Below are 27,619 nucleotides of genomic sequence, written 5' to 3'. Positions count from 1 at the left end.
AACAGTATATTCCAAAGATATACTAATTTGTGCTCACATGTTGAGGAGCCATTGTAGGGACACACTAAAGTATCTGTTTTCTGTATTTGAGCCTATATTTCCGTAAAAGCTGAACTGTACACATAACACTGCCTATAAGATGCAGTAGTCTCAGCCTGCGTCCAGGCGTGTCTGGTACGTTCGGTGGCTCTCTGTGGTGTGAAGTCAAAGTGACAGTGTTTATGTTCAGAACCAAGGCCACCATGAAGTCCCGCAATGAATGTGGACAAACAGAGCCACAACACCTTAGACTCATCACATGTTTGGTTTTTCAGGTAATTTGGGGTCACCGTGTATTAAAAACCTGACTGTGGTCAGATTTTTTTTCATGATCCCACCTTTAGTTATCTAACACTCGTTGGGTCCCGACCTGTAGTTTAGAGTGCTTTTGTGCTCAGCCGGTGCTTTATCACCGAACTGCATCAGGGCTCCCACCTCATCCTACTTAAACTAGGAGATAGATTCTTCCTAGTTTACCTAGGCTGACCTTGAACTCACGATCCTTTCTTGGGCCTCCTGAGCAGCTGGATTTATAGCCCTGTGACTTTGTACCCAGCAATTCTTCAGTCTCAAAATCACCCTGGTGCGGATATGGGAGACACCTAGGTCTTTTGCTCACCCTGGCCCAGTATAGAACCCTTTCATCTGCCTTAAATCACAGCTCCATGGTTGGCTTCCTGCCTTGACTTCCAGGCTAGTTGGTCCACTCTTCCCCTCTGTTCCCATTGTGTCCTGTGCTGCAGCTGGCCCAGGTAACCTCCTTGAGCTTCTCTGTCAGGAGCATGTGCTCTTTACTTACCTGGCAGAGATGACTTAAGGGAAGTCACCTCTTGCTTAGGGTGTAAGAGGGACCAGTGTTATGGTGAGGGAGTGGTGCCGTGCCTCGGTGTCACTGGGGTATGAGTGGAGCGCTTGACATCGCAGCAAACCAGGAAGAGCTCATACCAGAACTCCCTTCACGGTCTACCCGCTAGTGACCTGTTCACTAGGATTCCACAACCCCCCAAACAGTACAACCAGCTGGCGACTTGTGCTCATATGTGCCTGGGTGATTCTGACCTGGCCCTTCCAGGAGAGTGAATGGCAGCAGACTCTGTTGGATCAGGGTCCTTCTCCCTCCTTCATTTCCCTACTGCCTCTTGTGCCTACATAGTGGTGTTTATTTCCTTCTTTATTGTTTATGGAGTTGTTTATGCAGATATGTCTGCACTGGATTTTCACCTGTAGGCATTTCTTAAACATAGCAGAAAAGCAGAGTAGTTAAAAGCCCAACTTTAGAGGCTGGTCCCTGCATTTTGACAAAGCCGGGACATTGTTATTCACAAGTGGCTGATCTGTCCTATAAGAAAGTCTAGGCAGCTCTCACTGTAGAGGTCAAAGTTTCCTCTTACGTGCTGAGTACCTGCTGTCATTTTAAACTCCGCAGAGAGCACACACTTGAACTTCTTTTATCCCACTGATGTTCGGCTGCAACGGGAAGGGAGGCAGGACGTGGGGTGTCGCTGAGGTGTCATAGCCTTGCAGCCTTGGTCACCTCAGACTGAGACTAGATTGCCTTGGTTCAGGGTCATTTTGTCCTCTGCAGGAGCCGACCTTGAGTCATCAGGTACAGAGAGTGGTCAGCATGGCCGCCCTGGCAGCTCTGTGTGAGGCTGTGGACCAGTACCCAGTGCTGCAGCCTGACTCCCCCAATGCTGAGCCTGTGGACAGGTTCCTGTCAGCTCTTCCACTCAATCACGTGCTGCAGAAGCCCCGATCAGAGGAGCAGAGCATCGGTGTGTGTCCCCTGGAGAATGGCAGGTGAATGAGGAATGTCTTTGTTAAGGGTTAACAACAATCCAGTGTTTGCTGCATCGTGGTTGTTGGAGATGCCTGATGGTGCTTGTGGTGCAGTGGAGGTGGGGAGATGAGGCCCCGTTTTGGAGGAAAGGGCACCATTAAGGCTGTCCGTCTCCCTTGTCAGAAACCTGCCGACCTTTCTGACTTAATTTTCAGCCAGTCTCTCAAGGTTGTGGAACTACCTTGCAAAAATTAATTCTGTGGGATTGCTTCAGAATTTAGTGGCTGCGCCGCTTGATGGTGATGGGTGTATGCCTTGTCTCAATCAGTTCTCTGTTGTAACAGTTTATCTGAGGCCAAGCAGCTTATAAAGAGACACTTAACGGTTTTGGAGACTGAAAAGCTGATGAATGTGGTACCAGCATCTACCCTGGTCCTGGAGAGGCTCTGCGGTGCTTTACTCCTGACTGAAAAGCTGGAAGACCCCCCCACCCCCCGCCCACCTCCCAGCCTCTGTCCGTGGATTTGCAAGAGCCTGACCTCTTTCAAACCACCCGTCCATTTGCTCATAAAGAACCAGCCCCATATGCCAAAGAAGTGAAGTCAAGTTGGGAAACTGAGCCTTAGTATCTTGTGTTTTGATCTTTTCAGTGTCTTTGAAGAATCATTGTCTTCCAAAGGATGGGGGAAAGTAGTTGCACAGTATCTACATGATCAGTGGGTCTGCCTCTCCTTCCTGCTGAGAAAGCACCACCACCTCATTCCAAGCACGGAAAGTGACGTGCTGGAGGGCTTTCTCCCTACTGCTGAGACACCTGTGCAGGCCCTGCAGGCAGCGCTGGACGTCCTCACCGTCCTCCCTGCTGGCCGCATCTTGCCTGTGTTCCGCTGCATGGAGGTGCTAGTTCCCAAGGTGAGATGGAGGAAGGAAGGGTGAGATGGGCAACGATAAGGCAACAGTGTTGCGGTGGAGATTGACACTGTGTTTCTACCCCCTGCTACCAGCTCCTGACCTCCGAGGAGACCCTCTGCATAGAGTCCTTTGACGTGGCTTGGAAAATTATATCTTCCTTGAGCAACACACAGCTGACGTTCTGGCCTAATTTAAAGGCTTTTGTTCACTTTGTTTTCGACCATGAGATTCTTACCATTGCTGCAAAACTCAAGGGCCAGGTGTACTTCAAAATAAAAGAGGTAACTTTTCTCTTTGAGGTTTGTGTGGTCAGTAGGACAAAAGAAGAAGTGCGTCTGTAACCAAGTACTAGGGCTGCTGCCTTTGTTCCCAGACGTGTGTTTGCATGAGGTGAGGAACTCTGGTGATAGGGACAGGAGGCTCAGATGGGGCCACCTCCCCTGCTGCTGTGACAAGAAGGCCAATAGGACCAGAGTAGAGATTGGCTTTGGCTCACAGTTTTAGAGTTTAGAGTCTATCATGACAGGGAAGCAGTGTGGCTGCCCCATCTGTAGTGGACGGAGAGGGAAGCAGTGGCTCCTGACACGCTGGTGCATCAGGAGGAAGAGAGCAGACCAAAGCAGGACCACTTTGTACTCGTCAGAGGTGCCACCTCTCAAAATATCACCACCAGATGGGCAAAGGAGTCAGAACATCTGAGCTGTGGGGACACTGAACACCCAGATCTCGGCTTTCCATCATTTTCAAACAGTATTTAAGATCTTTAGTCACAAACAGGTGTGGAGGCACATGCCTTTAATTTTAACACTCAGGAGGCAGAGGCTGTGGATCTCTGAGTTCCAGGCCAGTCTTGTCTTCTACATAGTGAGTTCTAGGCCAGAGCTACACATAGTGAGACCTCATCTCAAAACAATAAACAACAAAACAAAACAAAACAACAACAACAACAAAAAAACCCGACTCATTTGGCGAGTTGTTTGGGAACTTGGGGACTAGAGAGATGGCTCAGCGGTTAAGAGCACTGACTGTTCTCCCAAAGGTCCTGAGTTCAAATCCCAGCCACCACATTGTGGCTCACAACCACCCATAATAAGATCTGACACCCTCTTCTGGTGTGTCTGAAGACAGCTACGGTGTACTTAGATATAACAAATAAATCTTTAAAAAGGGGTGTGGGGTGGGACTCAGGAGGCCTAGCTCTCCATCTCTAAGAATTGGGTGGCCTGGAAACACTGTCCCTCCTGCAGGGTGGCATGAGCTTGGTGCTGAGCTGAGGGAATGCTTTGACACTGACAGAGACAGCAGGCACATGGCTGGCACCTTTTATCCTTGAACTATCATTTTTAAAATTCTTATGTAGAGAAATATAGGATTTTAAACTCTTTTCTGGGCGTATGGACAGCCCACTGAATTTGAGGCTTCACACTTTACCATTTACAGATTCAGCCAATAATTAGGGATATTTGAAGGCCAGATGGCCAGAGAGATGGCTGAGTGTGTAAAGACAGTTGCCACTGAGCGTAAAAACCAGAGTTGGATTCCCCTCCTGTGGTCAAAGTCGAGAGCAGCTCCCAAATGTTATCCTCTGCTCCCCATATGTGCGCTGTGCCGTTTGTATGCTCCTCCCAAAATAAATGGATGTGAGGATTTTTTAGATAACATTTTAAAAAAGAATATTTGAAAAAAAATTTGCATCAGTACTGAACAAATACAGACTTTTTGCTATTTATAAAAATATAACAACTATTTCTACTGTATTAGATGTTGTCAGCAATCCAGAAATTACTAGGAGCAGACTGACAGCCTTTGGTTACTACAACATGACATCATTGTCTGTAGACATGTTGAGATATGGGTAGCTGTCCTAGGTCAGCTGCAGCCATGAGCCTGGGTTGCAGTCTTATCTAAAGTAGCTATGATGTTCCTACGTGGAGGCTCTACGTTGTTTTATATGAACAGGGCTTGAAGCCTCTGTAGATTTTGCTCTCCAGGGACATTCTAGAGATGTCCCCAGGGTCCCCAGGGCTATGAGAGATGCTGAACTTATATTTGTAGCCATTCCTTCAGAAGGGAGGATGCCCCAATGGAATTCTGTCCTGCTGGAGTTTCTGCTTGCTTCTGGTTCCTGTTTGTGGTCCTTGATGCCCCTCCCGCCCTTCTGTCCACTCCTGGAGCACTGAAGTCCTAGTTTTGCAGGGAGGGGCTGCCTCCTCCTCCTGAGTCTCTGGCAGATGTCTCTCCTGGAGAGTTCTGGATGAATGAATCAGCCAGGAATGCTGGACCTTTTGTAGACTGACATGGAGAGCTGATGTATTTTGCATTTGATGCACAGGGTTTGGGGGCAGGCTGTGAGTTACTCCTCTCAGTCCTATGAGAAGGAAGGAGAGGGTTTTTGGTTTGGGGACACAGTCTATCGGGGGCAGCAGGAGCACGGGGCATCTGTCACAGTGCATCTACAGTCAGGAAACGAAGATGGATGCTGGTGCTCAGCTCACTGTCTTCTTTCTATTCAGTGCAGGCCCCAGGCTGCAGAATGCGCCATCACATTCAGAATGGATATCTGGAAACACCCCCGTAGGCACTTAGAGACACCTGTCTCCTCATTGATTCAAAAATCTGTCAAGATCAATCATCCCAGGCTGGGAATCTTTAGGATCCAGGATCCATCATCTGAAAGCGCTACTTTGTAGCAAAACTATTATGCTGTTAATTTTAGTCTTTTTGTTTGTTTGTTTGTTTGTTTTGTTTTGTTTTTCGAGACAGGGTTTCTCTGTGTAGCCCTGGCTGTCCTGGAACTCACTTTGTAGACCAGGCTGGCCTCAAACTCATAAATCTGCCTGCCTCTGCCTCCCAAGTGCTGGGATTAAAGGTGTGCGCCACCACTGCCTGGCACTAATTTTAGTCATTTACTGCTGATTTTAATTATCATTATGCTGTTAAGTTCTTTATAACTGACCTGGTCAAAGGTTAACCTGAGTGTTGTGTCTCGTTTCAGATTATGTGCAAGATGATTGAAATGTCCTCCATAAAATCAGGTGTCTTCAATATTCTGATACGTCACTGCTGCCAGTCATGGCTAGTGGCTGCTTCCGGCGTGTCCCAGGGGTCATTCTCCAGTGCTAAGGATTACAGTGAACTTGTCCTGGAGGCTTGCGTGTTTGGAACAGTGTTTAGGCGCGATCAGAGGTAAAAATGCCACAGTCTGCTTGCCATGCATGGGTGAGGTTACATGTGTGTTGAGCATTCAACCAGGCTGTAGCATTAACTTTGGGGATTTAATTTGTTGAGCCTGTTTTCTTTTTCTCCTCACATTTTAAAGACTTATTCAGGATGTCCAAACCTTCATAGAAAACCTTGGACAAGGCTGTGCAGCAAACGTCATCATTGAGAAGTAAGTGCAGCCTGTTTTTGTGTCTTGATGCAGGTGAGACATTCCACTTGATTTAACCTCTGTGACGGTCTTGATTCATAACATTTTTAAAAGATTCATATGCCCCAGTACAGGGGAACGCCAGGGCCAAAAAGGGGGAGTGGGTGGGTAGGGGAGTGGGGGTGGGTGGGTATGGGGGACTTTTGGTATAGCATTGGAAATGTAAATGAGCTAAATACCTAATAAAAAATGGAAAAAAAAAGATTCATTTATTTTTATTTTTATTTTATGTGTGTGAGTTTTTTGCCTACATGGATATCAGTGCATGTTTACCTGATGCCCTTAGAGCTTGGAAGTGAGCGTCAGGATTCCCTGGAAATGGAGTTAAAGAAGGTTGTGGCCCACCATGTGGGTCCTGGGAATTGAACCTGGGTCCTCTGAAAGTGTAGCTAGTTCTCTTAACTGCTGAGCTATCTATCATTCTAGCTCTGTTATTCATAAATGAAAGTTTTCTCATTATATCTAGCTTAATGAATTATCTGTATTACTACTATTGCTACTACTACTACTACGACTAACTGTTTGACAAGCAACTTAAGAGAAGTCTGGGGAAATACAGCCCATAGTGACTTCAGGATTGGCTTATGGCTGTGGCATCCAGAGCTGGATAGCAAACAGAAATGGGAAGGGAAGCAGGACCTTAAGGCCCTCCCCCAGTGACTCACTTCCTTCAGCTAGACCCCACCTCCCAAGGTTCCATGAACTCCATAATGGAGCCACCCCTTGCAAACATAGCTTCAACATATGAACCTGAGAGGGAATTTCCCATCCAAACCATAGCACAGACCTTCAAAACTGTGTTTAAAGGATGCTAGAGAGATGGCTCCGCAGTTAATAGCACTGGCAGCTCTTCCAGAGGTCCTGAGTTCAGTTGGTAGCTCACAACCATCCACAATGGGATCTGATGCCCTTTTCTGGCATCCAGCTATACATGCAGATAGAGTACTTTTATACAGAAAATAAATAAAAATTTAAAATATAAAATAAAATTTTGGTGCTGGAGAGATGGCTCAGTGGTTAAGAGCACTGGTCATTCTTCCAGAGGACTCAGGTTTAAATTCCCAGCACCCACATAGCAGCTCACAACTATCTGTAACTCTAGTTCCAGAGGAACCAACACCCTCACACAGACCTAAATGCAGGCAAAAATAACAATGCACATGAAATAAAAATTAAAAATGAGTTAAAAATAATATCCTTTGTTCATATATTTTAAAAAATATATTATTAGTGTATATGAGTATGCTGTTACTCTCGTCAGACACAAGAGAAGAGGGCATCAAATTCCATTACAGATGGTTGTGAGCCACCATGTGGTTGCTAGGAATAGAACTCAGGACCTTTGGAAGAACAGCCAGTGCTCTTAACCTCTGAGTCATCTCTCTAGCCCCAGCCATCTTTCCAGCCTCTTGCTCATATATTTTATTTATAGTTTCACTATTTGCTAAGTTGCTACGCTTTCAAAGATGTAATGTAGCCTAGTTCATGTAAAGACATGCCTTCAAATAATATAGGCCCCTCCTCCTCCTTAGGGGTTGGGCTTTGGGAGGAGAGGTGGAACAACATGTATACTTTATTCTTTAAACCTTTAGTGGGTTGTAAAATTTATAGAATTCAGTGTTACCATTTTAACAAGTAAATGTTATATAGAAAAATAGAGTAAATGAAAGGCCCTGAGTTTCTTTGTTTTGGGTTGTTTTGAAGCCTTTTCATTGAATAATTAACATAGAAAAGTTCATACCTAGTCAGTGTGTGTAGCTGGTGAGCGTGGGATAGCCATGAGGGTGTATTTCTAGAAAGATGGTTCTTATCTAATTGAGCTTAAATACATTTATTATTATGTGTTGGGGGGGTGGGGCTTGTGCCATGGCACATTTATAGATGTCAGAGGACGACTCTGTACAGTTCTGTCCCTCCACCTCTATGTGGGTTTTGAGTGTGGAACTTTGGGTAGCCAGGCTTGCTTGTCAAAAGCATTCTTCCCATGAGCCATCTTACCAGCCCTAAATTGAATTTTTTGGAGCTTATTCAAAAGACTTTTTATTCAAGTCTTATTTTCTCATCTTCTCTCATAAACCCACATGTCTGTTTGAAATATGAAAAGATTATGAAATCATTTTATTGTGATTTTAGAGTTAAAGCCAACAGGTGATTGATGTGAGTGTTTATAGCAAGTGTTCACTCCAGGGCTAGCTGTACTTTAAATCATCTGCCATGCTTCCCTAAATGTGAGCAGTTATAATTGCTTCAAAGACTTTTACTTATGTGTCTCTATGTGCATTTGTACATGTGCATGTGCGTACAGACACCTACAGAACCCAGAGGAGGGTGTGAGGGTGTTAGATCCCTGGAGTTGGAGTTCCAGGAGGTTGTGAGCGTCTTGATGTGGGTGCTGGAAACTGAACTCAGGTCCTGCAGGCAGCTAGTACATCTCTCCAGCCCAGTTAAGGTTTTTCATTTTTTCATTTGCTCGGCTGGTTTAACATAGTAGAGCGTCACTTTCAAGTGGGTCTTGCTAAGTGCTTATTGTTACATTAAAGTGATATCTATTAACATTGGAAGAGTTCACCTGAGGTATGGAAAATGCCAACAGTTTCACTTTGATGCAGATGGGCAGACATTCAGAGCACATGAGAAATACCGTATAGTGGGAGGCAGAGACAGGCCATGGAGTTGTGAGCCCATACTCTTGTTTTTGTTCCTCTTTCTCACACTAGGGTCTGGGGATAGGTGTGTGTGTGTGTCTGTGTGTGTGTGTCTGTGTCTGTGTGTGTGTGCACGCGTAGATCCTTGAGGTCTAGGTGGATCTGTGCCCATTCTGTGCTTTTTCTGTGGAGTACTCTGTTGTTGTCTGCTGTCTCCCAATTCAATAAGACGTTCATTAAATCTCGACCTATGTAATCTCAACGTGTTTCAGAGGAGGGCTTGGTACTTGCAATGGCTTTTGGTACAAAATGTGGACACATTTTTTTACTTCTAAAACATATTAACATAGTTTATCACTTTGTATTTTAAGTGCTAAGAGAGAAGATTATTACGTGAGAATCTGTGCCATCAAATTCTTGTGTCTGCTAGATGGCTCCGATGTGTCCCACAAGTTGTTCTTAGAAGCTCTTGCCATCAAGCTCTTGGATAAGGTAAGGAGGAGCCTTTATCCTGCTTCGAATTAATTCTGCTCTCAGCAGGCCATGGTCTAGAACTTGCCCTTTATTTGACCCGAACATGTGGAGACATGGAGTATTTCTAAACACCTTTTACCACAGAAAGCCTGATGGTGATGCTCTGTGGTTTTGATTAAGGCTTCGTTAGTTAGTACCTATCTACCTAAGCCTCCCAGGTTTGGTTCCCTTGCCCCGGTAGCCTTCACCTGTGTATCTTTGGTTGCCATTCCAGACATGTTGCATTTCCCATGTTACATGCACACACTATGTATGAGATTATGTAGACATCCAGGAAGGGGCAACCTGAGGGGATCTGAGAATCCCTCAAACACTGCTGTGTTCATTACTTTTTTTTTGTCATGAAAAAAGACAGGACAAACACACCTTAAGGAAGGATGGGTTTATGTTGGCTACTGTTTTGCAAAGTGCAGTCCACCATGACCAGGAAGGCTGAGGTAGCCACTATGAGCCCATGATCAAGGAAGCAGAGAGAGGTGAACGTCTGTGTTCAGCTCACTGCCTCCTCTGGTTAGTCTAGGACCCAGCTCATCAAATCACACAGCCCACATTTAGAGTGGGTCTTCCCACCTCAACCTAACCTAAAGCCTCTCTCACAGACGTACTCAGCATCTTCTCTCTTCAGTGACTCTACATGGTGTCCAGCTGCAGTGTTAACTAACACAGTTACCTGTCTTAAGACTCATTGCTGTACAGTGTTAACCAACACAGTTACCTGTCTTAAGACTCATCGCTGTCAGGCTCAGATCAGGTTCCTGATGTTTCTGTGGAATTGATGAAAATTTCTTACTCATGGAGGTAAAAATGACCAGCTTTTCTGTGTCTGCCAGATCATCTGCCAAGTCACCTATGACCCTTACAGGTTCTGAAGGATGGGTTCCAGAAATCTGGGAGAAATCAGAAAGGATGGCATTGAGTGTAGTCAGTATGAAAGTGGAACCTGGGGCCTTGTATGTACCAGGCGATTGCTCTACCAAAGAGCTGTGTCCTGGTTCTTTTATTCCTCAAGTGGACAGAGTTCTATCCTGCTGTCTGACCTCGTGGGTGCTTGAGCTAATATAGAACCTTAGTCACGGGTCTTACTTAAAACAGGACTGTTCACAAACTTTGTTTTCTGAATGGAGAAGGCCAGCTTTGGTATAGAAAACCTAGGAAGGATTTTTCATGGAGAACAAAAATGTCCTGTCCTTCCTTGTGGGAGCTGGATGTGGGGGCTCTCTCGGAGGAAGCAGTGTTTCATTGGCTACCTCGAAGCTGGTTAGACCTGAAAGTAGAGGAGCTGAACATTATCTAGAAAGGTCTCTGAGAAGTGAAGACATACCCACCTTTGATGAAAATGGCCCCAGAGATGCTTGACTGGCTTTTCATCTTAAAGGAAAGGGACAATATGTATAACATTCTTCAGTGGCTTCTTGGGTCAGCAGTGACTTGGTGACAAAGGTCTCCCTCGAGGAGCTGAAGCTGTAGCTTGGTAGTAGAAAAGGAGCCCCTGGGTTCAGACCCTGGGAAGGTGGGCTGCTTGGCTGATTTTGTTGAAAGCCAGAAAGAAAAGCTCTGGGATGCAGGAGGACACGGTGCTGCCACCCTGTGCCTAGAGGTGGCATTGAATGATTGCCCCCTTAGTGACATTGGAATTGAACTGCAGATTCAAACCCAAATAGGATAAAGGGGCAGAAACAGAGGTGTATAGAATGCTGCTTTGTAACACTTTTCAGGTTTGCAGTTGTCTCTGATACTGTTCTTAGTCACAGATGTGGTAGGAGGCTTACCCTGACCGATTCCCACCCTGTCTCTTCAGGATGAGTCAGCATCCAGGTCCAGAACTCGATACCATGAGAACTCCCTCCAGCACCGGGTGAAGAACCGTGTGTGGCAGACTCTGCTTGTCCTCTTCCCTGCATTTGATCAGGTGTGATAGTTCTCATGTTCTGTGTCTTAGTTAGTGTTTCTGCTGCTGCAAAGAAATACCATGACCAAAAGCAAGTTGGGAAGGAAAGGGTTTATTGGACTGTTTGTCACCAAAGGAAGTCAGGACAGAAGCTCAAACACAGCAGACCAGGAGGAAGGAGCTGAGGCAGAGGTCATAGATGAGTGCTGCTTACTGGCTTGCTTCCCCTGTTTTGCTCAGCCTGGTTTCTTAAAGAGCCAGGACCACCAGCCTAGGGATGGCACTGCCCACAGTGGGCTGGGCCCTCCCCTATTGATCACTAATTAAGAAAATGGCTTACAGCTGGATCTCATGGAGGCATTTCCTCAACTGAGGCTCCTTTCTCTCTTATGACTCTAGCTTGTGTCAAGATGTAAAATCCCTTTCATTTAAAAAAAAAAATCTGTGTATGAGTGAGGCAGAGACAAAGAGAGAGGGAGAATGAAGGGGAATGTGAGAAAGAGACAGACACATGGAGAGCCTGACAGACAGTCTGAGTTCAGTCCTTGGGGCCTACATCATGGAAGAAGAGAACTGAGTCCCAAAAGTTGTCCTGACCTCTCCATATGTACACACACACCCATTCACCCATACACATACACACACTCACTAACTAAATGTAGTTTAAAAATCTTATTTTTGACATTTTTCTACCAAAATTTTCTTACCAAATTTACCCAAAAAAAATTCTTACTAAAAGACTCTACAAAAATCTTCTTTAAGATAAAAAAATATAGCCGGGCTTGGTGGTGCACACCTTTAATCCCAGCACTTGGGAGGCAGAGGCAGGTGGATTTTTGAGTTCAAGGACAGCCTGGTCTACAAAGTGAGTTCCAGGACAGCCAGGGCTATACAGAGAAACCCTGTCTCGAAAAACCCCCCAAAAAAGAAAAAAAAAAAAAGATAAAAAAGTATAACAGGCATTATTTTTAAGTAAGCCTATTAAATGTTATATAAAGTATTTATGCAAATAAGTGCTTTCTCCCAATGTTTACATGTGCATCATGTGAAGAGGACAGGTGAGGGAGAGGTGAAGTTGGAGCTCAAGGTCTAGTCCAAAGAACAACTGGGAGTTGGGGTGGGGGTGGACATGGAGCTGAGAGACCAGAGCACAGGTTGATGGATGCATTCACTGGCTGGAGCTTTGCTCCTTATCCGGGTGTTTCTGAGCTGCTGGGTCCAAGCGTGAAATAAGCTGCACATGAGTGCTGCCACTTAAACACAAGGCTGAGCCCTGGGGTGATGATGGCTCAGTGGGAGGACTTGAGGTCACTCCCCACTACCCACATGAAGATCCAAGCTTGGTAGCACACTGTCATCCCATTGCTTAGGAAGTGGAGATGGGAGAAGCCCTACCTCTTGCTGATCAGCCAGTCTATCCAAATTGGAGAGACTCTGCCACAGAAAATAAGGTGGAGAGTGACTGAGGAAAACACCTGACACTGATGACCTCTGGCCTCCTTCCATATGTATGTGTCCATACTCACACCTGCACACGAGTCCATGCACATGTGAACATTTACATACAATGCACCACCCACAGAAATGAGGTGAGTTATATAACTTAGGAAAATTATTAGACTTCTGTATCTATCTCTGTCAAAACCTAGATGATCAAAGCCTTCATCATAGAATTGAGGTGTTCACTAGAAATGCTCTAGCACGAAGTCAGTCTTCTATTTTATGTGAGTGAGTGGTTTTTTGGCATGTGTCTGTGTACTGTCTGTGTACAGTGTCCACAGGAGAGGTGTCAGATCTCCTGGAACTGGCGTGACAAGTCTGCGCTCTGGGAGTGCACCCAGGTCTTCAGCCTTTTAACTGCTGAGCCATCTCTCCGGCCTCAGCTGAGGAGGTTTTTTTTTTTTTTTTTTTTTTTTTTTAATTGAAAAGTTAATAGTGTGTTAACAATTTAATGTATGCTTTCTCCTTTAGAACTTCTTACATGGAATTATTGATAAGGTCTTTCACGCTGGCTTCACCAACAATCAAGCGTCCATAAAATATTTTATTGAGTGGCTTATTATATTGATTCTTCATAAATTCCCTGAGTTTCTTCCAAAGTTCTGGGCGTGTTTTTCTTACGTAAGTAAAGATTTTCTTGCGCTGTTCTGAACTAGGAAAGGTTGTGGCTGTGGAGGTGCACCTCACTTCAGTGCCTGTTTCTGTCCCTCAGCGACCGTCATGTTGACACTGTAGTTTCTAAATGTGCATCCTGAGTGCAACTGGGCAACAGAAATTCCCCAAGTCTGTCTTGAGTGTGTTGGGATTTGTTCTAATTTTGACAAAATAAAGGTGGGAAAGGCTTTTGCTATTAAGATGTAAGGGAGGCTGGGTATGGTGTTGCACACCTGTTACCCCAGCACTCGGGAGTCTGAGGCATGGACATCAGAATTTCCAGACCAGCCTGGGCTGTGCAGTGAGGCACTGTCTGAGACAAAACAAAGAAGCAAGGCAAATGGACGCTGTGTAATACCAAGCCATGTCCTGGCTTGATGCTAGAAATAAGGAAGGTGAGGAATGAATTGCTTCTTTCCCTTTGAAAAGAGCTGTAGAAGGGAAACTTCAAACAACCAAAATAGAGGGTCTCTGAGGGTTTTACTGCTATGAACAGACACCATGACCAAGGACAAAATGGGGACTGGCTTACAGGTTCAGAGGTTCAGTCAATTACCAAGGCAGAAACATGGCAGTTTCCAGGTAGGCATGGTGCAGGATAAGCTGAGTGTTCTAATCTTAATCTGAAGGCCGCTAGGAGAAGACTGACTTCCTGGCAGATAGGACAAGGGTCTTAAAGCTCATACCCATAGTGACACCAAAAAGGCCACACCTCCGGGTAGTGCCACTCTCTGGGCCAAGCATATTCCAATCACCACAGAGGGTACAGAAGGAAACACTTGACACCTAGCCAAGGCCAACCATCAGCTCATGACTGTTCTGTCTCATGTGAGCTGGCACCAACTCTCACCTCACCCCTCCCCACATCACTCCTTATAGCTCTGATAAAATTCCTGACCAAAGCAACCTGAGGAAAAAGGGGTTCACTCTGGCTCACAGTTTGAGGGTGCAGACCGTCATGGCGGGTAAGGCATGGCGGCAGGAGTGTGAGGTCACGTTACATCTGTAGTCAGGAAGCAGGAAGGGATGAATGGTGATGCTCAGTTCATTTTCTCCCCCAACTCAGTTAACCTAACCTAGATCATTCCTCACCTGTGTGCCCGAAGTCTTGTCCCTTCTGTGACTCTAGGTCTAAACAGCTAACCTCACCTTGTTCTCATGCTGTGTGAAAATCACATTTGATATGAGTGTTGGTGGCCGTAGTAGGCTCTTTGCCCTCCTGGACCCCATCCCAGTTACTATGATTGAGCATAAACACCCAGGTCACCCAGGTTTGGGTTGCTAGGATACTCAACACCTACCTAGTCATGTACACAGCATCTGTTCTTGGTGGTTCTACGTCCTGAGAGTCTTGATAGCCATATGTGTCTGCAAGGGCTAGGGCTCCAGATGGCATTTCTTCCCCATGGCTGTCACCGTGTATGCAACAGCAGGACACAGTCCCAAGGGTCAGTGTGACTCTCACCTCCGCTGCCCTGTGTCTTTATTTATCTTGTTCTTTTTACCAGCTTCCTCTATGTCCTCACCCCAGTCCCCACTCCTGTCCGGTAGGCCTGGCCCAGGGGCTTGGTACAGTGAGGCCATTCAGTGCTGTCTTGACTGTTCTCTCAGCGTTGCCTGCATTACCTTGGGCTGCAGGGAGTGGCCCCGACACAAGGCGAACTCAAGCTGCTTCAGGGAAGAAGAGAGCAGAGGCTGCCTCCTACCTCTGCCGGTCCAGCATCCAGGAGCCTCTGCTCACAGTTAAGCCCCAAATAACGATTTTTCTATCTCATCTTCTGTCAGGGTGAAGAAAAAATTAAGGCAAGCATTTGTACATTTTTATCTGTTTTATCACATTTGGACATCATTGTTCAGAATATTCCAGAAAAGGTAAGTTTTGAATTGTTTGGGAGAAGAATTCATGAACTTGGCATTCTAATATAAAAAAGAATGTGTTTGTACAGTTTTGTTGTTGTTTGTTTCACGGTTAGTTGTCTTTAGGATGTGTTCCTTCCTTATTTTATTAGATATTAAAGAATTTCTTACAATGCCATTTGATCATATCCACCCCTCCCCCAATCTTCCCAAACCACCCTCTTCTCTAACTGACCTTAACCTGTCAAGTGTCCTTATGGGTTTAGCCCAGGCTAACCCTGAACTTCTGGTTGTCCTGCTGCCACTTCCCAAGTATCCCATGCCTGCTTCTTAATTCTGTCTCTGAGTGGCTCGAGGTGGCTGCTAGGGAGTTAAGAGCTCAGCACTTGATGGAGGAAGGTGGGTACCTCAGGTTCTCCGGGAGTGGGACTCCTATAGGACACTTCCTTACCTTTCAGCCTAGGTCAAGTAATAAGGTGGGGGTCACATTTCTAGAACATAATGACCCTGTCACACCAGCATGAAGATTGATGTCAACTTAGGTTGTAAGAGTGGGGGACATATTGTAGCCATTAGAAGAATGGGGACACTTAATGCTGTTTTCCTTGAGACAGTTGTGAGTGCTTCTGAGCTCATTTGCCTGGGAGGAAGAAACAACCCCACAGCCAGGCTAGTGAAAGGCTGGCAAGAGCTGTCAGTCCTCCATTCTTTACAGCCTTCCTCATGCTGTCACACCTCCCCCTCAAGCTGCTTCTTCTATCTTTGCAGAAGCTGGTTCTGAAGCAAGCTCTCACCGTTGCCCTCCAGTGGTGTCTGAGTCACAATTTCAGTGTTCGGCTCTATGCTCTGGTAGCCCTCAAGAAGGCCTGGCATCTGTGTAAAACACTGCAGTTTGAGGAGTGTGGCGCCTGGACCGCAGTCATCGAGTGCAGCCTCAGCCAAGCAGAAAGCATGCACGGAGCAGGGTAAGGACGCTTCATGGTTGTTCTTTCCAGCAGAGCCTTAGAGGAGCCTTGTTACCCTTTTCTCTGTCACTGTCCCACTGTGATAGAGCACAGAGGGCTTGGGTCAGTCCCATGCAACAGATGATGCTAAGATAGATAGATTGATGAGTCCAGATCGGGGGTTTTGGGTTTCTGCTGTTGCTGTTGTTTTGTTTTCTGAGACAGGGTTTCTCTGTGTAGTCTTGGCTGTCCTGAAATTTGTTCTGTAGATCAGGCTGGCTTCAATATGCCTGCCTCTGTCTCCCAAGTGCTGGAATTAAAGATATGAGCCACCAACACTTGGCCAGATTGGGGATTTATACTCATGGCTCCTGCATAGCAGGCAGGCAGCCTGGAGGAAGCCAGACTGACTTCAGAGTGGCCCCTCACCCCTCTGCTGCCCACTTCCAGTTGAGCATTGCTTTCTGTGGTGAGGTCATGGCTGCCTGGTGAGCACTGAGCTGTTTTCTCTGCCTGTGGATCCTAGATTAATGTCCCTGGTCCCTAAAAATATTTGGCTCCGATCTCATATATTATTATTATTATTATTATTATTATTATTATTATTATTATTATTAATAAAACTCCTGGTCCCAAATAGGGACACAGTCAGTGAGAATCAGGCATTCTGAGCTTTATGCTTTCTCTGTTCTCTAAGTGCACACCCCTCTTTGAGACCTCTGTGGCAGGCACATACCTCAGCAGGCCAGGTAGACAGAGGTCCTGTCTTTATGTGGCTCAGTCAGGTAAAGAGGACTGTCAAGTAGTCATCCCAGTGCCTTTCAGTAGGTGATAAGAACAGAGGGCACCATGGTGAATACATGTGGCTTAGAGAAGTCCTTTTACCAACATCATCTGTGACTTCCAAAAAAGCAGGAATTGGTGAGTGAAAAGAGATTTCTGGGTAAGAGAAGCAGCTTTAGGAATTAGAGATTGGTAGCAGGTGGGTCCCTGGCCAGTTCTGGGGACATGGGGCAAGTATCTAGGTATTCAGAGAACTGAAAAGAGTTAGGATGACAGTGACCAGTACCTGTAGGCCTTGGCTTTGGGTGAGGAGCATGTCCAGGGTAGCCTGCATAGTGAGAGGAAAGCTGCTCACTCAGACCTGATGCTGGTGAGGGGATAAATGGACAGGAGCGAGGAGAGTGTGAGAGAAGACAGGCTCAGTGTAACAACACAGCTGGGGACTGCACCAGCAGTATGAGCAGGGATGGAACTTGCAGAGCAATGCACTGAGTACAGCAGTGTGGATGGGAATGGAACCTGGACAGCAATGGGTATAGCACACAAGTGGCAGACACCTGTGACCTCTCTGCAGGTGGTTGTCTGGGGTTTATTATGTTTGTGTTTAGATGCTTGGAATGTTTAAAGTACTTCTTGTCATTCATTTTTTCGAAAACATGGGCAGTGAGGAAGGTGAGGTACAAGGAACTTATGTAGAAAATTCTTTAAAGGGCAAAGTATAGGAAGTCTCGTAGCCTGAAAGTGCTGCCCAGTTCCTGCTGGTGGTCCCAGCTCTAAATGGCTTGTCCTGTCACGTGACTTTTGCCTTTCACACCTGGTGGCTGGGTTTGCCTTGCTCATAGCTGGTGCATTTAGATTTTGTGGGTGGATACTGTTTAGCTGTGCTGTCTTCAGAGTGAAAACCACAGCCTACATCAGATTCTAGGAGAGAAGGGTCCACTGCCAGAAACGCAGGGACCCCAACCCCAGAGGTGATGGTTGTTTTGAGTCTGTGCTATGTGATTGAGTTTGAGGCTAGCCTGGGCTACACAGTGGGAGTGTGTTCTCCTCCTCCTTCATGTTCATGAACAATGCCTGCGTTTGACCCTCAGAGACCTGGGTTTTATTCCTTTCGTTGTTTTGTTGTTTGGTTTTTGGGTTTGTTTTTGTATGATTTTGAAAGCATTACGTAGTTTCTCTGTTCATCCTTGAGTTCCATTTCAAAATATAAAACTCTGTGGGTAGCTGAGTGGTAGAACACATTCTGAAGGGCATGAGGCCGGGGTTCAAGCCCCAGTTCTGCAAAGAACAACAAAGCAAAACTGTGTTTTGTTCTTTGATTTTTGATACAGTGTCTTGGCTATGTAGTTGAGGCTGGTTTTATTCTCCTGGCAATCCTCTTGCCTGTTTACTGAGTGTTGGAATTGTGGGTGAGCACCACAGTGCCTAGTTTAAAGGGAGGAGGAGGAGAAGCAAACAAACAAAAAAACTGGACACGGTCGAATGTATTTGTAATCCCAGCACTTGGAGGTAGAGACATTCAAGATTGTCTTCAGATATCTGAGTTCAAGGCTATCCTCATGAACCTGAGACTCTATCTCAAAAACCACAACCAACGTGAGAACATTTCTATGTGGCAGTTTATCTATGTGGCAGTTTAAAATACACATTGCATGCTGGGGACAGAGCTCAGGGGCAATGTGTTCACCTGGCATACACGAGGCCCCAGGGATTAATCCCCAGTAGCCCCTTGTTAGTGACTGATAAACAGCCATATGCAAGTTACAGAAGGAAGAGTTTGTCTTGGCTTATGGTTCTAGGGTGATGTGTTCACCATGCTGAGGACGCCTGACAGCAAGCAGCAGGAGGAGGAAGCTGAGAGATCCCAACAGGGAACAGAACTGGAAATAGGGTGGAGTTGTGAACTCTCAAAGCCTGCCCTCAGTGACGTTCTTCCTCCAGCGAGGCCATAAACCTAAACTTCCCCAAACGCCACCTACTGAGGACCAGGGGTTCAAATATATAACCTGTGGGGACGTTTCTCATTAAACCACAACCTCAGAGGCAGGCAGGCAGAGGCAGAACTAGAACATACATACCTTAATGTTGGAGAGTATGGACTATGAGTCCGGGATAGAGAATTCTCTAAGGTACTGTACAGACTTCCCCTCCAGAGCTGTTTCCTCCCTGTCCTCCCCCTCAGGAATGCCAGGAAGAACTGGCAGCGCATCCAGGACCATTTCTTCTTCTCCACCTTCCACCCCCTTAAGGACTACTGTCTGGAGGTAAGCTGAGAGCGCAGCATGTAGTCTGTCTGCTGTCTGCAGTCCTGATGCTCTTTCCTGCCCCAGCTGTTGAACGCTACGATGAGGTTCATCCTCTGTCCCCTTGACCCTGTGACGTTGTGAACGTGCTTGCGGTTCATCCCTCAGCAGTGACAACTGGCTAGTCATTTCTCACTTTCTGTCTCTCTGGCAGTGTCTGGCTTGTAAACCTTGGAAGGGAATATTTAACTCTAAGCAAAAATCAGAACAGATTTCTGAAAGGAAGTGAGTGAGAGAACATGTGTGCAGGTGAGGCTCTTTTGTACTGAAGCCCGTTACCAATGCAAGAACAAAAGATCTCTTGTTAATGGCAGTTGATCCTTTTAGGTTATGGGTAATGAAATGTATGGCAAATGGTGCTTCGCTTTGCTGAAAGTAGCAGAGTGCTTATGTAATTTTAAAAATTTTTAAAAATTGCCAACATACACATTGCAGTTAAAATACATGACATCAGAATGTAAATTCCTAAAATTTAGAACACCAGGCATTCTTAAACCCTTTTCAGCTCCAGTTACAGCACTGTGCTGCCTACCTAGATCTGAAGGGAGAGTACCTGACCCGAGTGACTTTTCCTCTGTGGGGGTTTATATTGGGAGCCTAGCTACATACACACACAAACACACATATATACACACATTTACACACATAGACATATATACACACATACAAATACATACACACACACACGTGAACAAGTGCTTTCTGTCACACTACCAATATCATTCTTCTCAAGATGAGACCTAGTAGGATTTTTCACCATCGAACACTTTGTCGGTGCTCCTCGGCTCCACAGCCCACTCTGCTGCTACCTTCCTAAGGGCTCTCTAGCACCCCATCCACCTTTTCCAAGGCTGACCCCAAGCTCTGAGTCCTTTCTTCTTCCTCTCCCCACTGCCAGCCTTGCTTTCTGCTGTTCTTGTCCTCAGCAATACCAGGCAGAGTGGGCGAGCAGCAGTGGGAGCTATGTGTGTAGACTGCCAGGCCGGGAGCTCATGGGCCATCAGACTCTGTCACCAAGCCTTAGTGTTTGCAGCTGGACTTAGGAGGCCCAGCTGATAACCATTACTGTTCATCATGACACCAGTTTAAATTTGCACAAATATGGCTAGCATGAAACAAACCATATCTGCCTTAAAACCACCCTTGCATGTGCAGTGGGTGTCATTTTGCTTTTAAGTTGCCTGTTACTTGGGGTTTTTTCTCTCACATGCCTTTCCATGGTTGAGAGTTCTTCAAGAGGGAGGAACAGAAGGTGGCTTTATAGGCTCCATTTTACCCACCTTCATACACATGATGAACCAAAGCTGACAAAGCCTTCACAGCTCACTCCATGTCACACAGTGAGTTACAGGTTTGGGATGTCTGCAGTGTAACTGGGCATGGGATGAGTGTCTGGTGGCCAGGACACTGCCTTTAGGTATATGCTTCTCTTTAGTTACAACACCCTTTGAAGCATGGTGTGCTCTTGATAAGAACATAGTAGTCACATGTCGTTAGTGCTGGAGAGGCCCTACATGCCCTTGGGGGTCTCTAAGTGAATCTCTGAATGTCCCAGGGCAGAGTGAAGCATAACTACAGAGGTACACAGGCCTGAGAGCCTGCAAGTTGAGGATGGCTTGAGAGAAGCACTAGCATTAATAAAACCTGGGTTTTTTTGTTTGTTTTGTCTTCTTTGTTTTTCCCCCTCTATTTTTTAAGGAAAATAATAGATTTTACAACTCTCTTTTCAGACCATATTTTACACGCTCCCACGGCTCTCGGGTGTCACTGGAGAGGAGTGGATCGCCTTGGATAAATTTGCCAACTTCACAGACATCCCTTCCAATGCAGGGTCCCAGTGGTACCTGTCTGGGACTGCACTCGGTGAGCTGAGTCCAGGAGACTGGTCCCAGCAGGACCAAGGTAAGGGAGCTTCCTTTCACCCTGGTTCATTGGCTCCTGGCTGCTGCTCTAGAGCAGGTCTTGATGACTTTGTTTCACTGACCTGGGTCTCTGCCTCTACTTAGAGAAGTCAGGCACACGTGTGGCTTGGCTCTGACCAGGACTTTCAGCTGAATGCTCGCTTTCCAGAGAGCTCATCTTTATATAACGATGGTGGCTTCCTTTTTAAGTAGAATTCATTGTCTGTGGTTTGTTTTAGAAAGGTAAGCTTTCCATAAGGCTAAACATGATGTCAGGTTATTGTCTGCTTACAACAGAGCAGATCTCTGGATCCTGGTCCTTCTGGGTCTGGTTAGGCAAGCATTCTGCACTTTCCCCACAGCCTTCCCTCTTCCAGTGACAATCAGGCTTCCCTGTAAAGCCAGTGGCTCAGTGTGTCCAGGGCAGCCTCATTCTGCTGGCTCTTCCCTCAGTTTGACCCCCTGTGGGCACCTGCATGTATGTGTTACATATACATACAATTGGGCTGTATACAAGTGTTAACAAGAAGAAAGGATATTTAAAAAGTACATCTGAAGATGCAAAGAGGATTGACTCTGGCTAAGTTACATGTAGGCACTATTATTTCTTCTCAGGTTCTACTTTGGGTGAAGCAGACAGCCAGTCAGAATGGGCTGATGTCCAGAAAAAAATCATCCCATGGGGACAAAGCGCTCTGGAATCAGACCTGGAGCTCGAGTTTCAGGATCGGGCTGCCAAGCTCGGAAAGTCCATTAGCAGACTGATCGTTGTGGCCTCACTCATCGACAAGCCGACCAACCTGGGAGGTAAAGTCATCTACCCTTTGTGGCTGTCTGTTCCATACACAGTCCTCTAGGCAGGCTTCAGAGGAAAGGCCGGGGTGGTGTGAACCTTGTGACATGCTGGAGACAGTCTTGGTAATGGGCCATTCTGTACAGGGCTGTGCAGGACCTGTGAGGTGTTCGGGGCTGCAGTACTTGTTGTCGGCAGCCTTCAGTGTGTCAGCGATAGACAGTTCCAGCACCTCAGTGTGTCTGCAGAGCAGTGGCTTCCTCTGGTGGAGGTGAGTGTGAAGTCGCTTATTGCATTCTGTATTTGTGAAGGTGTTTTGGCATGTAGTGTCTTTGTGCCAGTTTCTCAGTGTAATCCTTCAGTACTGAGTTCCAGGTTTAGTCTGTGACCTGCGGTCGTGTGGCAGTCCCCTTAGCCACCACTCAGCAGGCTGTGATGTGGAGGGAACCTTCCTGATGCTGTCTGGTGTTCTGCATTCGCTTTAAAGCCCCATTGAGTTTTAATGCTTTGTCGGCTCATTGCCACTAAGGTGAGACCATCCCAGCTGATGAATTATCTGCAGCAGAAAAAGGCAGAAGGCTACACTGTCATTGGCGTGGAGCAGACAGCGCAAAGCTCAGATCTGGCCCAGTACCGCTTCCCTGAGAAGTCGCTGCTGCTGTTGGGGTGAGCTGATTCTCTGGTCCATGTCACTTCTCTAGGATGTTTTATGATTTACCCAGGTTCCTGCCACACAATTTCCTATGAGCTTATAGCTTTTAAGGGGACCTGCTGGTTTTCCTTTTCTCACCTGGCTGTTCTTGTAATGCCCTTACTTACTGGAACCCAGGTTGACTTAATTTATCCTTCTCCAATAGTAACATTCAGAGCTCCTAAAGAACATAACAGTAAAAGGTTCTTCCTGTAATACAGGGAAACTAACATGTCTTGTTCAATTTTCTTCTGCAGAAACGAGCGGGAAGGAATCCCAGCCAACCTGATCCAGCAGCTGGATGTGTGTGTGGAGATTCCTCAGCAGGGCATCATCCGCTCACTAAATGTGCATGTGAGCGGGGCTCTGCTGATTTGGGAGTACACCAGACAGCAGCTGCTCGGGTGTGCGGAGCCACCATCCTGAAGGCTGGGCCTCACCTGCGATCTCTCATGGTGCTATGGTGACTTATAACCTTCTGGACTAACGAAATATTCTGAGATGTCCTGGGATTTTCTTCGTGTCTCTAACCTTGCACCTCAATGCCAAAACCTTTTCATGTGCCTTAAAGTATATATCATTATATATATTGTCCCCTTTTTAGCTAACCTTTTTAAATATTTTAAGCATTTATGGGATTTTTAAAAAGGAATTTTTAAGTTATGGTCTTCCTAGAAACCGGTATTGTCAGACTGGCAGAACTAAAGTTGTTATTTATGGGCACCTGTGCCCTTCTGTTTTGAGAGGCTGCCTCCTCTCCCTGCTGCTATGCACCTGTGTATTCCTGCTGAGAGAGGGAGCACATGTGACAAGACGTGAGTCAGCGCCAATGATGTTCTTTATCCTCAGGTCCTGAGCTTCATTTCCAAAGCCAAGGATTGAGCCCTGGTTGTTTGAGCTAGGGTTCAATGAGATTTTCTTTACATGGTTGTGTCCTCACATCATCACCCCTGTGCCGCTGAGCCACTCCCGTGAATCCCTACTGAAAGCAAGAACAAAATCCATCAATGCTTTCTGTTCAGATAAGTGCATTATTCAATGGTAATCATTATCATTGTCCAGCAAGGAACTTGCTAACCCTGGAATCCTTTGAGTAATACTTAAATATCTCCCGAAGTTTTGATCTGCAACAGTGTTTCAAACATAGACCACCACATCTCCACACCCCCACTTCCTCCAGATGCCACTCCTGTGGTCTGACATAACCTACATTATCAGTCTGGCTTCTTTCAGGTAGCCGAGTGCATTCCCAGCTCATCCAGGTCTTTGCTTGTGTTGTTGGTATTCCATCCATCAATGGGATAGAGTACTCCTCCTGCCATAGGCATCTGGTTTTAAATGACTTGAGTGATGCTGCAGGCTTTGCTTTCAGTTCATTTGCTGAGGTAGCTAGGAGTGGGGCTTGTGGGTTTAAAGGTCAGCATGTTTGACTGAAAACCTCTGTAGAGGGCTTTCCTAGTTTACAGTATCACCAAGAGTGTCTTGTTCTGCATCCCTGTCATCACTTGGTATTGTCAGACTTTAATCGAAGCCATTCTAACTGGTATCTAGTGACACAGCAGTATGGCATTAATTTCCATTATTCTAATATTTAATGATAAGGAGGCTCCTTTTGCCCACTTTTTAAATGGGATCAGTTATCTTATCAAGAATCATGAGGTATTTTTTTGTTTTTTAATTCTGGATTCAAGTTCTTAAAGAAATATGTGACTTGTGAGTATTATCTCCATATTTGTGAGCGCATCCTTAGGCATTTTCTTAATCATCTTTGAATAGACCCAGTTTTCCCTTCCCAATCTACATAGTTATTTCTTCTTTGTCTTACTGAAGTAGGTAGCAACCCAGGTATTGTCTGATCACTGAGGACATTTGAACAAATGTTAACCCATTGATTAGTTAACTTCATCCAACTTCATTGTGTAGTTTTTGTATTAAAGTGCTAACTGCCAGAAGCACGCAGAATAACCTATCTTAGTTTTTATTTATTTTATGTGCAACTATATTTGCCTAATATGCAGCTCTTATTCCAAAGGGGGAAAGGAAAATAAACAATGTATTTTTATAATAAACTTTTTATATAATGATTTTATGCTTTTTCTTAGAATAGATCCCTCACTTTAATTAAGGCAGTCCTTCATAGTTTGGATGATGAGATCTTTTGCTATTCCAACAATTTAGTAACTCTTGTTTACAGAGAACAAGTGCTGATACACACTGTGACTCAAGCTGCTTTTGTCCTGGAATCATTTCTGCAAGTCCAGAGGAGTAAATTCCACTTGTGTGAAAGTCCAGAAAGAGCCTAGGAATTTTCAGTCGACTGTGAAGACTGGAATCCTCCTGCTTCAAATTTTTCCTTGAATTTTAAGTAGTCTCTTCTTTTGTCAAAATATTTTATCTATGGAGATAAAAAGGCCTGACATTAGAGCAAGTTACACAGCTTAGGGAATCAAAAGCACAGATTTAAACGTAGCATGTTACTCATTATCAATGATACTGAAGCAGGATGGTAGTTTGTATTCTGGAATCCTGAGTCAGGAGTCTAGTCAGCTTCTAAGAAGCCTGAAGAACCAGGAGTCTATCCTTCATGACTAGTGTTTCTGTTTAGTGTCCAAACGACCTGGGAACTTATGAAACAGTTTTATGCACACTGGGGCCTAGTAGGTCAGGAAACTTTCAGTTTTACAGATGATTGCTGGCTATAGGTTCAGTGTGTCGAATAAGTTATTGCCCCTGGCATTTTTCTCAACTCTGTTTTATCTAGAAGCACACACATCTGGGGAGGCAGACAAATGACTAACTAGTCACATTATGAAGATTTGGGGTTTTTATTCACAGCTTCCTCTCTCTTCATGGGGTGTGATACTGACCCAGCACCTGTAGACAGGACAAATGCAGGACACCCCCTCCCCCCCAACATGTGCACTGTGAGACTAGAAAATGCTGCTCTTGTTAAAAGCCTTCAGTGTATGCCCTAATGGACCCCCCCCCCCCCCCGCCTTGTTCACTGAGAAATCGTGTTCTCTTGCATAACAGGCAGATTTGAATGGCGCACCCTCTGGCCCAGAGTATCAAAGGTAGCCCTGACTGCCAACCCAGGTGTAGGTTTCAAACAGTTTCTGAACACGATGTTCAATCTTTAACTTCATGGGAAACAGGACCCCAGTTCAGAGTGGGTAAGGAACTGTTTGTATACAGCTCCACTAAGCCTGTCACAACACTGCTTCCTCTGAAGCCTCATCCCTCCCCTTAAGTCCCTTTGGTTTGATGGCCTCTGTCCCTCTGTTGTATTTGACATGGTATTCATAAATCTGTTCAGTCTGTCTGTCAATCTTGAACTAACTGCACTAGAATGGGTGTTGCATAAAGGATATAAGATTAAAAAGCATATGATATCCCTCACATTTTGTGGCAAATTATTGTAACATCTGTCAGGATCAATGCCCCAAGAGACAATTACATTTAAAGGTAATTTAGGCATTCCATCCCAACTTAAATGGGGTGGGACAAGCCATACCTTCTACAGGACTGATTGATCAGAACGGGAGTGACTACGGAGAGGTTTGATTGCTGCCAGGTCTGTCTTTAGCTCTCTCTACTCTTAAGCTCTCTTAATCCCTTGCCCTCTTCTGTGACTGACATAACACCCTGGTGACAGGTGAAACCTTCTGTAATGTTTTAACAGACCACTGGCTTCCACCAACCAGAAGGCTTCCTTTGCTGTAACAAACTTACCTTTTGTTTCCACCGTTTGTTCTGTTCCATAAGACTGCATAAAACTTCTGCCAAATGGTATCTGGGGAAAACCTCATACTCTGTTCCTGAGCCAGTCACTCATATTTGGCTACAAAACAGACTAGCCCTTGAAGCGAGAGCAGTATTTTGGTGTTGACAACAGCTTGTCCAGAACTCAGCACCTCTTAGGGTGTTTCTCCTCCCGAACCTGTGGGTGCACCAGCCACCCTGAGCTGTGGTTCTCTTGTCCCTGCATAGCACATGCCCACATCTTTCTCATAGGACCGCTGTAGAGCAGAGTACACGTACACTTCAGGATCTTAGTTCGAATCCTCCACTACAGAGGCTGCTTCATCCTGGAGAAATGTTTCTCCTCTGATGCATGACTCCCGCGGCATAAATCTGGATGCAAGACCTCCCAAGGCTGAATTTAAAATCCCAGCGAATGAATCCAAGTGTCTCTCTCAGAACACATTCCCATGATCCTCCATCTCCTCCCCACCCTCTCATGCACGAGTGTCTTTGGACACACCTCTCAGTCTTTATAGGAGTCGACAGAGGCTGGGACAAGGCGAAGAGAGGGAAGAACTAATACTGAGTGAGCCAGACTGCTTAATATGACCAGGCTCTAGGGGAGGAGCTGTGAGAAAGGCTATGGACGCCTGCAGAAGTCACAGCGCTGTACCACCAGGTCCCTTCTCCAGAGTCTGGTAGCGCTGTCATTTTCTCCAGTAATACCAACTAACTGGTGACTTCCAACGCGTGACCTTGCTCCTCAAAACCCACCCTAAGGTGAGGGTGCGCGCAGGGATGTGTTGCACCCCGCGGGACTTACCCACTGCTGGGGGCAGCTGGCCTCGAACGAGCTCCTCAGCTTCTGGCACCGGGCCGCGTCCTCCGCGTTGTCGTCCAGGCAGCGCCAGTACAGGTCGCGCGCACCCCAGCATGCCTGCCTTTCCTTCATGGAAGGGGCTGCCATTCCTGCCTGCAGTGGTCACGCGGGAAGCCACGCAACATGCGACCGGGGCTCAGCCTACGTGGGAGAGCGGTGTGGACTGTGGTTCCCGCACGGCGGTGTCGCCCCGCAGGTCCACCGACTGCACAGGGAAACTCACTGCGAAAGTACCCGCCGCCGATTGACCTGCCCCGGCCTCCGTTTGCAAATAGAAGGGCGGGACTTCCGGCCGAGTCCGTTTCTCCGGCGGATAATTTCCGGCACCAGGGGCGTGGCCT

The 27,619-nt window shown here is 46.1% G+C and overlaps 2 protein-coding genes across 3 annotated transcripts in view; one reads left to right on the top strand and one right to left on the bottom strand.

Moving 5' to 3' along the window:
* Positions 1–24,738, top strand: part of Tarbp1 (TAR RNA binding protein 1) — a 49,785-nt gene extending 25,047 nt beyond the window's left edge. The window contains exons 15-30 of one of the 2 annotated variants that reach the window (NM_001159907.1): positions 1,625–1,839; positions 2,470–2,731; positions 2,824–3,012; positions 5,727–5,917; positions 6,051–6,122; positions 9,178–9,298; positions 11,139–11,249; positions 13,200–13,349; positions 15,168–15,254; positions 16,008–16,204; positions 19,149–19,230; positions 21,000–21,171; positions 21,786–21,977; positions 22,110–22,234; positions 22,493–22,629; positions 22,912–23,400. In NM_001159907.1, coding sequence (NP_001153379.1) covers positions 1,625–1,839; positions 2,470–2,731; positions 2,824–3,012; positions 5,727–5,917; positions 6,051–6,122; positions 9,178–9,298; positions 11,139–11,249; positions 13,200–13,349; positions 15,168–15,254; positions 16,008–16,204; positions 19,149–19,230; positions 21,000–21,171; positions 21,786–21,977; positions 22,110–22,234; positions 22,493–22,629; positions 22,912–23,080 — 2,472 coding nt within the window. In that variant the 3' untranslated portion in view covers positions 23,081–23,400. Of the gene's footprint in view, positions 1–1,624; positions 1,840–2,469; positions 2,732–2,823; positions 3,013–5,726; positions 5,918–6,050; positions 6,123–9,177; positions 9,299–11,138; positions 11,250–13,199; positions 13,350–15,167; positions 15,255–16,007; positions 16,205–19,148; positions 19,231–20,999; positions 21,172–21,785; positions 21,978–22,109; positions 22,235–22,492; positions 22,630–22,911 lie in introns of both variants that reach the window. The other variant, XR_003947249.1, reaches the window with a different exon arrangement.
* On the bottom strand, positions 24,617–27,551 carry Coa6 (cytochrome c oxidase assembly factor 6). Its single transcript, NM_174987.4, has 2 exons — positions 27,222–27,551; positions 24,617–25,049 (listed from the first exon to the last, which is right to left on the bottom strand). The coding sequence occupies exons 1-2, from the start codon at positions 27,363–27,365 to the stop codon at positions 24,954–24,956; spliced, it is 240 nt and encodes a 79-aa protein (NP_778152.1). The 5' UTR covers positions 27,366–27,551; the 3' UTR covers positions 24,617–24,953.
* Between the last annotated feature and the right edge of the window lie 68 nt (positions 27,552–27,619).

Source organism: Mus musculus, chromosome 8, assembly GCF_000001635.26.
Source record: "Mus musculus strain C57BL/6J chromosome 8, GRCm38.p6 C57BL/6J".
NCBI classification, from domain to species: Eukaryota; Metazoa; Chordata; class Mammalia; order Rodentia; family Muridae; genus Mus; species Mus musculus.
This window is presented reverse-complemented; position numbering and strand designations above follow the sequence as displayed.

What these genes read in the sequence shown, in the direction of transcription:
- Coa6 (NM_174987.4), bottom strand. Translation starts at nt 27,365, where the DNA reads ATGGCAGCCCCTTCCATGAAGGAAAGGCAGGCATGCTGGGGTGCGCGC. An exon ending in CCAGCTGCCCCCAGCAGTGG is followed by an intron (nt 25,050 to 27,221) that starts GTAAGTCCCGCG and finishes TTATCTCCATAG; the next exon opens with ATAAAATATTTTGACAAAAG.